The sequence below is a fragment of the Sus scrofa genome, chromosome 17 (genome assembly GCF_000003025.6).
Source record: "Sus scrofa isolate TJ Tabasco breed Duroc chromosome 17, Sscrofa11.1, whole genome shotgun sequence".
NCBI lineage: Eukaryota > Metazoa > Chordata > Mammalia > Artiodactyla > Suidae > Sus > Sus scrofa.
The window spans coordinates 54,618,504-54,631,095 of NC_010459.5; the positions used below are offsets into that span (position 1 = coordinate 54,618,504).

At 45.2% G+C, this 12,592-nt stretch overlaps 1 protein-coding gene across 6 annotated transcripts in view; it reads right to left on the reverse strand.

Annotated features, from left to right (window-relative positions):
* Positions 1-12,592, reverse strand: part of ZNF217 (zinc finger protein 217) — a 42,930-nt gene that overhangs the window by 12,565 nt on the left and 17,773 nt on the right. For all 6 annotated transcript variants that reach the window (XM_005673023.3, XM_005673024.3, XM_013985471.2 and 3 more), the window contains one exon: positions 438-2,220. In XM_005673023.3, the coding sequence (XP_005673080.1) occupies positions 438-1,839 (1,402 nt within the window). In that variant the 5' untranslated portion in view covers positions 1,840-2,220. The remainder of the gene's footprint in view (positions 1-437; positions 2,221-12,592) is intronic.

A 12,592-nucleotide genomic window follows, 5' to 3' on the forward strand; every position in this document is an offset into this window, starting at 1 on the left:
GCTGGGGGGTCTGCCCTGCACACGGGCACCTTTAACAACATCCCTGGCCTCCACCCACCGGGGCCAGTGGCGCACACACACCAACACAGTGTCGACAACCAAAAGAGTCTCCAGACAGTGCCAGTGTCCGCTGGGGGCCAAACCGCCCCATGAAGCAGCACTGCTTTAGGCTGATGCACAAGGTGAGATCACCTGTGAACTTTGCAAAATATGAAATCATCATTTTAGAACAGGAAGAAACTTCCCTAGACCTTTTAACTCAAGCCTATTGCTTCAGAAATGAGAAAAGTAAGGCCAAGAGGTTAAGCGATTTCCAAGAAGGTAACCCCAAAGAGCCAGGCCTCTAAGCCAGCTCTCCACGCCCCTAAGCTGCCGGCGCACCCGGGGGCCAACTGTTGGGGGGGGGGGGGTCGGGTCCCGGCCACGCAGCAGCTTACCCAGGTGGAGCCCTTCTGGAAGCCCATCCTCGGACCCGTCCTCGGAGCCCCCCTCTCGATCCATGGCTCCATTCTCATCCAGGCTGGGGGGCGGGTCGGGGGAACACGTCGGCGGCTGCCTCCCGTCCACTGACATGGTCGGCGACTCGGCGTCCGCCCTCCTGTCCTTCTTGTGCACCCGGGAGTGCAGGACCAGCTGGTGGTAGGTTCGGAAAGCTTTGCCGCACTCGGAGCAGTGCGTCGGCTTCTCCTTGTTAGTGGATACCTTGGGGTCGGCGTCGGCGGAAGGCACTTCACCGGTGGGGTGTCGAGGCTTCTCCTTATCTTGCGAGAGGCCTGGACAAGCGCTTTTGCTCGTCTTGGACTTTGCAGAAGCTTCGGGATGGCTTTTACTCCCGCTCCAAATCTCCCCCAGCTCTTCTTTGTCTGAACAGGACTCGTCGTTGTCCGTGCTCCCTTCCTGGCCCGGCTGCTCCTTCACTTCCCGGCACACGGCCACCTTCCCCCGGGTGGCCAGCTGCCAGGCCTGGTAGGTGGTGAACGGGTCCAGCTGGGGGATCCATTTGGCCGGCTTCTTGGCGACCTCGGGGTGAGACGTGGGTCTTAAGTTTAAAAACTGCAGCAACTCCTGGCCCGGGGACGGCGCGCCCTCCGGCCGACACTCCGCCTGCGCGCCGCCGCCGCCGCCGCCGGAGGAAGCCGTTTCTTTGGTGTGCATCTTCCTGTGATCAATGAGACTTTCTTTATTTGGAAACAGAAAGCCACAAACCATGCAGATCTTGTAGGGAGATGAGACGCTCTCGGCCGCGTGCTCCTGCACCACCTCGTTGATGGTCGCCGGGCTCTCCAGGCCCTGCTGCAGCCGGCTCTTGGCCCCCGACTTCCCAGTGTGTGTGCGCATGTGATTCTTCAGAAACCACGGCTCCTTGAATCGCCTTCCGCACACGGTACACCCGTAAGTGAACGAGTCCTTGTGTTTCTTCATGTGGATCTCGACGTCGAAAGCGACTCGGAACGCCTGCCCACACACTTCACAGCTAAATTCTTCGTTTTCCTTGCAATTCTTGTCCTTTGGAGGTTCCGCTCTCACTTGACCTTTGTCAAGAGGACTCAGGTACTCGGCTTCCACTCGCAGGACGGCGGGCTCACAGAGGATGGGCCGATGTTGCATCAAGACGTGTTTATTGAGGTCTTCCGAACGTGTGAAGGTCTGACTGCAAAACATGCAGTCCAAGGGCATGTACCCTTCCATCGGGATCACGTTCTTCTCCTGCGTGGCTCTGAAAGGAACCGTGGTGGCCCCTTTTATTGTCATGGCATCATCTATCTCCATCTGGCTGCCAAGAGAATTGCCAATAACTTCTGGTCCGTCCATATACACCAAGAGGGACTGCGTTGGCATGTTTCCTGTCTCTTCAGGATTGTATATAAAATAAGAATCCGGCTGAGGAATCTCTGGAGTTGGAATAAGGCCACTTGTAAAGACTTGTCACTCAGCACGCACCCGGCAGCCCGAGGCTTCAAAACTAGAGCAAAAGATTTGTTATAAAAATGCAAAAGAAAATGTGTATTCCTCCAACTTCTTATCTTCAGAAGTCTTAGGAAGCTCAGTGATAGAGGCTATCACTGGATCCTTCCACAAACGAGGCAGACAGACTCCCTGGTGCTTTGATTCAGAGATGAGTCAGCACAAAGCATTAGTTCTCTTTGTCTCCATCGGGTGAGTGATTCAGTTGAGCAAGAAGTCAATTCCAGCAACCTGGAGACAAGGGATTTCCAAAACCTAGAGGGAAAAAAATAGCAACGGGTCAGCTCCAGTCAGAGAAAGAGAGGCGGGTGGCTGGTGGCTGACGCCCCGTGGTCCTTCCCACGGAGAGCAGAGAAGGGACCTAATTGGGAGGCTTCACTTTTAACTAATACAGTGCATCCTGTTAAACATGCTTGTTAATGAAATCATTAGCATCTTATCCAATCAGTACCCTTATCAAAATGCTAGACATTCATGCTGGTTAAGAAACTTAAAACATGGTGCTTTAATGACTTAAATCTGAAATGTAAAGTTTCAGGACAGAAATTGTTAAATTCAGCTCAGTCTGTTTTAACTGCCACTAAAAGGCACGTGTATCCTTACAAACAGCCTCTACAAATCTAGATTATAAAGAACTGTGAAAAATAAGGTGACAACGAAAGCACTTTAGGTAAAATTTTCAAAGCCAGAGATTCACACTGTCTTCCATACAAGGAAACGCACACAATGCCTAAAAGATGATTACACACACACAGGTCAACAAAAGCACCCAAAAACTGGAAACCTTTCCTAAAATCCCCATTCAAGAAACATACCTCAGAATGGTTGCTCATCTTGGCCAAGGGGAACCTTGATATTTTTCGGTTCCCTGGATATTCTGAACCTATTGTACGGCCCAAATCCCAGTTTGCTTCTGCCTTCAACAGGCATCAGGGTAGGGCTTCCTTGCCCAAACGACAAATAAGGAAATACACACACAAAGCTACTTTGTGAATGTACACACTTAAAATCCTCAACATAGCTGGTTCAACATGTCTTAGTCTTCAAGAAAACTGATCCTCTCATTTTTAATCTACCTTTCACATTATGCTTGGGCTAGGTGAAAAATGGATGACTTGATTTAACTCTGCAGGCTGATTCAGAAGCTAATGTTCACTCTGGGAGAAGAATTAACCTCAAAAACCAATACCCTCCACCTTCACAGCAGGCATAGGAACTGTTTTTAACTAGTCCCAGCAACTTTAACAGAAGTCAGTTAATTCCACACAAGAAAACAAAAAGACATGCAAACTACTCCCACCACAGTCAACGTTAAATTAAACACACACACACACACACACACACACACACAACTTTCCTTTCCTTCTCTCCACTTCCTCAAAGAGCAGAGGCCTGTAGGCTCAGAAGAGGAGGAAACATTTCTTCCTCTTCTTTACACTCAGAAGAAGAAAATTCTCATACTCCTGGTTATCTTTAGTTTTGAATAAACTAGCTCTTTAACATTAAACTTTTCTAAATAAGACTGCTGATCAAAGCTTAGGGTAAAGAAAGAATGGACAGAAGTGTTTTATCTTGATTTCTTAGTCTTTTGTTGCAATCACAATGGATAAACACATGGGCCGGCTACCGGCTGGCTGGGCAGGATATGATAGAACACTCCAGAGACCCGAGTTCTAGTCCTAAGTCACAACCTTAAAGCTGTCACGACCACCTCCCCCTCTTTCTCCGTCTGCTTAACGCAGATGGTTCAATTATACGGTGACCTGCAGAGTGCCAGTGTTGAATCTACATTTATGGACACACATACTCAAAAGAGTATTTCAAGATTATGTTCATCAAGACATTAAATGATATTTGGATATGTGGCTGATAATTCAGGTTTCTGTGTAGTCGTTTACTCATTCAACAAATATTTACTGAGTGCCAGTGTCCTGGGTAACATTTTAACAACACATACTCCAGAAAAGCAGTTCTCAAACCCTGACAACACTGTCTTCACTGGCCAACAGCTGAAAGAGAAAGAGAAAAACAACTTAAGGAGCTCTACACAAAGTACATCAATCTACAGGAATTAATTTCAATTTTGAATGAAGACTGTCCTTTATTTGAGGTCCTTTCTACTTTTTGTGCCAACATACCTTTCTTATAAAAGGGAAGTGTGGCTGGCAAGAGCAGAGTTTTGGTGGTTGTTTTTTTTTTAATGTCCTAATTTGGCAAAATCAAAGTCCCCCATCAGACTTCAACGTGATTGTTACTTTTCCTTTTTTTGGCTGCACCTGCGGCATGCCCAAGTTCCCTGAGCCAGGGATCAAACCCGTGCCACAAATACCAGATCCTTAATCCCTAGGCCACCAGGGAACTATTTATTATTATTATTATTTTAGAAATTTGCCTAGGCTGTGACATCTTTAAGTATGGGGGAACTCCACTTTTCTATAAATAATCTTTCCCCAAAAGACCAATCCTAAACTCAGTCTCTGGATTAGAAACATGATTTGGGTACATCCCTCTTATTTTCCCTGTGAGGTAACAGCATATACTAGAAATTCCGGTGTGAGAGGGACGGTTTGGTTTCAACTTTTATCTCTGAAACGCTCAACCATGTGGGCTAAGGCAGTCGTCATCAGCTCCCAACACAAGACACAGTGGGGAAATCCTAGGAGAAAGAGCTTCAGTGCTGCCCAGGAAGGTGAACAGGATGGAGGCCTGAAGATGCAGGAAGGATGTCCTAGGCTAGGGAGTCTTGCGGCGCCGTCAGATGGGGACGAAGACCCTCCCAGGCAGAACTGAAGGACTGCTTCCTCCAGGGAAGCTTCTGGGACAGATTCTCGTAGTCATGACCTGTGCCCAACTGCCCTAGCACTAGACTACCTGGGTCACGACAGCTTCACTATTCTCCCGAATCTTAGAAAAATCATGAGCCATTCCTTTAAAGGCAGATCCCTGGGGCAGAAACCCTGTGGGCCTGGCTCACTGCTGCCCCCCAGTGTCTACAAGGGGTTTCTGGCACAGGGTCAGTTAGGCCCTCAAGAAACAGCTGGTGAATAAAGAGACACCACATAATCAATACAGTGTAGTGAGTGTGTGAATCTCTGGCCACAGTCACCAACATAACTTGATATTAAATTAATGCGAATGCTCATCAAGACTTCTCCATGGCTCTCTGTGGCTGTCATCTAATTACCGTCTTCTGCAATGTTAAGAGTATAATAAAAAATGAATCATATACAATCATACCATAAAGTTGACTAGCACAAGCAAAACTGTATCATTTGGATTTATAACCACTCTCCTTACAGGCCCACAACAAAAATGCAGGCATGCCAGGGAAATCTCTCCGAGCAAATGCCCTCAACTCTTGACTCAGGCAAAACACTTCCTTAAACTATAAATCAATAACCACATTACTTAAAACCAATCTGCTAAACAAAAATCAAAAATCTTTAGAGTGCCTGTAATAATAAAGACTTTAATAATAACAGAACTAACCCCAAACAGACATGCTAACCTATTACGACTGTTAACGACCAACCACCATGCCAGTCGAGAAGAGTGTGTGTGCACACAGGCTTCCCAGAACCTTCGCGTTCTGTGTGTGCAGCAGCGTGGGGGCACACAGTCGCCAGCAGCTCGGCGATGGCAGAGCTGATAAAGTAGATTGTCCTGACAAAGAACTGGGGGTGGGGGGCAAGGGCGATATAAGCCAACACCTCCCGTCTCAACTGCTTTTAGCTTGCAGAAAAGTGAGCATTCGGAACACACTGAGCTCGTTAAAAGGGACTCAGCCAGAGTGTTTTTCAAGGTCTAAAAAAAATGTTCTTAACCTTTACTCAGGTTAATGACAGCACTTAACCATCAGCCATAGACACCTAAGGTACCCAAAGCAAGAAGTTATTCTGCAGAACCTTATATTTGAAGAGAAGAACTAGGGTTTAATTTACATTGTGATCACTTAAGTAGATACTTTTCAATTTACCACAACATAAGCTTGGAAAAGAATGGGAACCACACTGCAATAACTACATGAAATCTAAGTCTGATGGCCTTTAGTCCACTTCTATTTTTTTAAAAACATTTTCATTTGTGAGTAAAGTCACCATGAATTGTCATACCTACAGACCTGGAAATTAGCAACCGCTACCCATGACACAATGCTTAGTGAAAAGCACCAACAAAACAGAGTAAACAGCATCCTGCTGACAACAGCTGCAACTTGGAAATCCTGTTCTTTGTGTCAGGCGGCACTCAAACCGTTACCATTCGAGGCTACACATCTCTGCTTCAACTGAACGGGTTATCTTATATGGCTGGGTATGAAATATTTATAACCAGAGTATGGAGCAGTAAGGTATTCAAGGTCCTTACAATCTGTCAAAAACACACAAATTCTATTTATTCTATCTGCAGTATATGCCTCCAATGTTCCTCCCTACCACCACCCAAGTTATCCAAATAAATGATCGTTAAAACATGGAGTCTAAACAAACTAGTAGGCTCTGGCTAATTCGTTTGTATCCTTTAAACTTCAAAATTATCTCCAAGATCTGGTTAGGAAATTGACGGGCTTTCTATAGGTTTCCCTTCTAAATTTTACACATCCTACTTTTTTCTTAATCTGACAAGCAAAGAGAACTCTCTACATAGTAATCTACAGTAGCAATCAAAACCTATAACTCAACCCTTCAACTCTATTTCAAGGCAATCACCAAGGTCACACCCATTGAACTAGATGGTCAACCCAACTTTCCTAATTATAGCTGTGGAAGGATGTTTAAAAAGTAAGAGAAAAAGATTAAAATAGTCAAGGGGCTTATATTCAACATTACAACCTCAACTATTCAAAAGCAAATGACTGTTCAAAGGCAAAGCTTGTAAAAACCCTATAGGACAGTCTCATTTTCTTGAAATTGTATGCAGATGCTCAGTTCTCAGTGGGATCAGAGGCGAACGTGTAATAAAAAAATATAATCAGACCAGCATATGTGGGTGTTATGATTAAGAACTCTGCCCATTCCTCCTAAATCAATTAAGGTCAGTTACGGGACCTTAAAGTGAACTTAAAGCACCACATATTAGTTTTAGTTTCAGTATTATCAATATTAACAGATACTGTGGTCTGTAAACTGGCTTTTAAAAATTGCATCTTGACCTGAAAAAGAGAATTATAAGGGAAATTAATTTTTAAAACATTTAGGCAAGATTAAGCACTCCTATCAGTGAGTTTCTATTATCACCACTTAACCAGTACGATTTTAAATGCTGTGAAAAGATTGTGAATAGGACAAACTGCAGAGAGATTTCCACAAACTAAAAAAAACTATTCTATCTTTACCTGTATTCCTTAACTCTCTACAAAGACACACACACACACACACACACACACACACACACACACACACACATATCACCCTAACCATTATATCACCCATTACCCTACACACCTACACTTCTTTTTCCACCCTGCCAAATGGTGAGTGTTCTTAATTATAACCAATTTAACCAACTTCAGATTATATATAAACATGGGCAATGCCTTTTAAAGCATGTGATCTTTCTTTAGCTACACTTAAATATTCCCCTCCCTATCTCTGCTGAGTAAATACTAAAGCTGTGTGTCTGGCTCTTACAAATCACCTATTTGCTTTTAAAAATAAGGGAGGGGAAAGTCTCTCTTCAAGTAATACAATCACTGTTCAGCAGATTTCATATACTCAATTGGAAAGAACTTATCTACTGATACAAAAAAAAAAAAAAAACAAAACACTCCTGCTCTGAGCTGTGTTGAAGTTATCCTGATTTGCTACAGGTAGGAAATATAAAAACAAGTGTTTCTCCTAATACTGATTCAGAAACAAAACAGATTTGGACTTGATAATTTCCAGACAGAAAACTATATTTTAAATTCAAAAGCTTTCCTGACACCCTAGAAACTAAGGGACTCCAATACACAAGATGCCCACGAACCCGTTAAAAAACTAGCAGCTCCAGGGGCTGCTTTCCTTCCTCAAGAGGAGGAACATGTAGGTCAAAAGCAACTCCGGCAAAGCTGGAGAACAAAGGCTAAAGAATTAAACTAATTCTCCCGTACAACTTACTCAGCTGTCTTCTCGGGTTTAGTAATTTTATTTCTCAACTTTATCATAAAATTACCAAACTGGCCCCAAATTTCCAGTAACTCAGTTATGTTGTTACCCTGGGCAGGAAGTAAAGGGGATGTTCAGAACAGTCTGTCAACAAATGCTCAAATATACAGTTTTTTTTTAACAAGCATTCCAATATTAAGCATAAATGGGCAATTTGTGGTGGCCCTTGGTTGACAGGGGCTGCCCCTCTATTTATTGGGAAGACAGATTTATGGAAGAATTGTGCTTACTCATCACAAGCTGCAAACTTTAGGAAAGGATGGTCCCTGTCCTCCCACTCCCTCAAAGTCAGATTTCTATCTGCCCTCATGGTCTCAATTCCAAATCCTCCGCCCTACACACCGCTGCAAATGTGCCTAACGCTGGTATCAGCTGGGGAAGAATAATCCTGCTCACCTTACAGCCAAATGCCAGCATCTCACCAACATTTCAGGTTTTGTACGGCCCTGAGAATGAGGCCATTCAGCAATAATGATCAAGCGGCCCTCACCCAAATTTAAGAAATTTCCTGCTGTCTTTGTGTAATTCATCCTTTCTTCCATGCGTGTTTCAACTCGCCAACACCCTCCCCCAAAGGTCTGGCAATGAAGGCAGACAAATCAAGACTCTTCCACTGTCACGACTTCCATTCACATATGCTGTAACTAAACCCTCCACTATTCAGAATATTTAATATGATTGGGATTCCTTTAATTCCACTTCGGGACTGTCCTGTTAAATACCATCCAGGTTTTTTGTTTTGTAGCACACCTTAGCAACGTGAGAGCTACTCTGTGTATTCCAAATGAAGACATTTATCTTACAATCTCATTACATTTATCTTCTGCTATTGGAATGAATACGCATCAGTTTATCCAATTGTCCCAGGTGTTTCATTCCTACTGCATAATTCTGAAGCTTGAAAATATATAGCCATTGTTCAGTTCTTTGACTTCATCTTTCCAATTCACCTATTAAACATACTGCTACATGATTAAACTGACCTAAGAAATTAGAAAGGAGCCACTGAAAACAAGTCATACCCAGCAACCTAAAACACCCTTACAGGCCATTAATGGCATCCTTGAGCTGGAGTGATCTGAACTGAAGAAAAAAAAAAAAATTTTTTTTTTTTTTTTTGGGCAAACAGAAACAAAGGTTCACGTAAAACATAAAAAAAGGCCCAATCATTTACAGTCCAAAGAGATGACATTCTATTTTCTTTTAACTAGTAGACTGGAAGCAGTCAAGAGTCATTAAAACTGCTTGAAAGTTCTTATCAACCAATATCATGTTTGCGACAACTGTGAGAAAAGAATGTAATTTCACAAAGTGGGAAAACAGTACATCTTTTGGGACCCCCGAGGCTCTAATCAAGCGTGTCAGAATTAAGAGTGCTCCGGGGTTGGGAAAGCAACCCTGCTGTGGCAAAAACATGCCATTTCATCATAAATGTTGTTAAAAGAGAGAGAAGTGATTAGCATTTATCTGAAATGAGGAGATAGAGGGACTCTGTCCTTGCCAGGCCATTATATTCCTTAATTATTTCATCCGTTTGTAAGTGACTTGATTGAGTCTTATGTTCAGATTTCCTCTTGAAAAGGACCACTGGAGGGGGCTTTTATGAAAACAGGAGCTGCTGATCCTCCCTCAAGTTCCACTGCCAAAAATGGAGGCTCCCTAAGAGAAGGCAGACCTACCTCCACCTCAAACCTTCCCAGGCAGACTCAATGTCTCCACCCCTCCTTCTTCCTCCCATACTGGGGGGGGGGGGGAATCAAGCTGTTATCTAAATCAATTCTTCAGGGTGAAGGGGGAAATATCTTCTACACGTTTTATCTAAGGGGAGCACTAGTTCCTTTTTTTGATTAAGAAGTGAAAGGGAATAATATGAACCCAAGACAACTACTAAACTTCGATCTTACAAGTTATTAAAAACACAGCAAAGGTCAAACTGCAGTGCTAAGACGGTGCTGGGAAGATAAAAGGACTGAAAAGTTGGACACGAAAGAAAAGTATGTGTCCTTTACCTAGAAAAGGCATGATCTCTCTACTTCCTCCTCCAGCATGCAAATCAATGTGCAATTCTAAAGGAGCGGCCTCCCTCCTCAGCCAAATAATTAAAATTCCAAACAATCAGATTATTAACCCTATTCTACCAAACCAGCTAAATGAATGATAAATTTGGCTTGCAGCTACTGACAACCAAAAACTTTTAAATAAGTCATTGCCTCTTGAATTGAATACTTAAATATAACTGACTTAAAATGGCAGCAGTTTGGGGTGGGGGGGGTCCTCTCTGACTAAAACACCAGGATTACACACACACGCACACGCACACACACACAACTACAGTCTTTAGAATCCTAAACAAAACAGTATCTAAAATAAACAGGACTTCTCAGAAAAAGTAATCTACCATTAAGGACACACCTTAAAAGTTCTTAGCACACATTAACTAAGCAAGCACAAACTAGTGGTTAGACTGTTATATTTTTCAGACAAAAAGCAATTAGGTTATTATTCTGTTCTTGTCACTTCTCTACTAAAGGCTTTTTAGAAAATCTAGATCTATTACTCATTCTCAAAGTATTACAAAATCCAGCATTTTAAGTCTTATTGGTTATCAATCAAGGCAGTCCCTCCATTCCGGGGGGGGGGGGGGGAGAGAAAAAGTACAGTAAAGAACATTTTAAATGTACTTCTTGACACATACAAAAGAGAAGGTGAAAGGCCTCCTCAAGACCCCTACCTAGTGGCCAGGCCCGGCCGGCAGCTGCTGTTACCCTGCCTTTTCTTTTGTTGAGCTTAATCTCATGTCAACTCATTCAACCAACTCAAAAGCGATGAAGACATAATTGAATCAACCTGAACTAAATCAGACCTAGGCTTCTTAAAATATACAGCTTAATGGTTCCCAACAATCTAGAAAACCAGGAAACCAGCTAGTATACACGGTGGTCAATAACACAGGATCCCAGACGGGCCAAAGAACCACCGTACCCGCCATACCTTTAATACACGTTAAGGAATGTTCAAGCTCAACGCTCCAAGCCCTATAGGCTGATCCAGAAAGATAAACTGAGGCTCAAGGAATTTCAAAGGGGAACAACACTCCAAGGCCTTAAAAACTCTGAAGGGACTCTCCTTTTCTTGGGAGAAACAACAAGAGAAAAAAGAAAGTTTTCACTGCTCCAAGTGTGAACAGGCTACTTGGGGTCCCAGAAGTGGCCACTGGTGGCCCTTTCCTGCTCTCCTGACTACGCCTTGCGGGAAAACTACCCCCCCCCCCGCCCACCCCACCCCCACCCACCCGCCCAGGAATACGGCTTCCCGTCCTCGGTGGCCCTACCCCGAATCCTAAAATAAAGGTTCCCACTCGGGACCTGAACGTCCGTCCCGACCCCCTGGACGCAGGTAACGGCCGGTGCACCCCGCAGGCCAGGTCTGACCCCCTCGGGGCAGGACCGCCCCGGCCGCCACAAATCCAGCCTCCTGGAGCCCCCAGTAGCGCCCACCCCTCCTCCCATTCTGTGCGGCTCGCATTTTGAGGCCAAATCTAGAGTGAAGAGGGCTCTACATCTGAAACTGAGCGGTTTCGCCACTCAGCGCCTCCTGGCAGAAACTTCCCTTTTAAAAAAAAAAAAAAGAAAGAAAGAAACACTTTTAGGCTAACATTTCAATCCCTTCTGCCCCTTAGAGTTCCTAGCTCTGCTTCCAGCTGGCTTTGTGTCTCCCACTAGAATTGAGTGATTAAAGATAATTCTTAAAGCGTTTAAGGGCTATTTTTTTTAAAGTTTTCTCTTAAAAAAATCTTTTAAAATTAAAAAAAAAAAAAAAAACCTTATCACACACACACCCAGGAAACGCAGCCCGGTGCACCGCCTGCTCAGGGATGGGCAGAGGATCAGGACTCCCGGGGACGGATTTAGGGGAACCTGGGGGGCTGGCTGGGGTGCGCGTCGGGGTCCGCGGCGAGGCCAAGCCCCCTCCCTCGGCCCCTATAGACGCGCCCTCCGCCCGGCCCGTGCGGACGGTCCCGGCCATTGTTTGCGGGGGACGCCTGTTAGGACGCATTGTTTTGGCTGTTTCCAACTTGCCCGGGCCCCTCCCGGGCCATCGCAGGGGTCCCCGCGCCGGCCCGCTCCCTTCCGCCCGCCCCCCACGGCCGAGAGGGCAAACGCGGAGACCTGCCGGCGGAGCCACCCAACTTTTCAGGAACAGCCCCCCACCCAGCCACCCACGCAGCCCCCGGGCCCCCTCCGGCGGGCCCCTCTCTCCCGACCTAGGGAAGGGGGGGGGACTCCCCCGCCCCCAAGCCATCTTGACTGGTTCCATGAGTGAGTGTGATGGTCAAACACAGTACACACCGGGGGCTCGCCCGACACCTTCTCTCCGGTGGAAATGCTCAGAAGCCGGATGGGGAGGGGGCGCCCGAGAGGAGCCGAATAGAGAGTGGGGATGGGGGGGCGGGCGGGGCGGGCAGACAATCTGGGGAGGGGGGC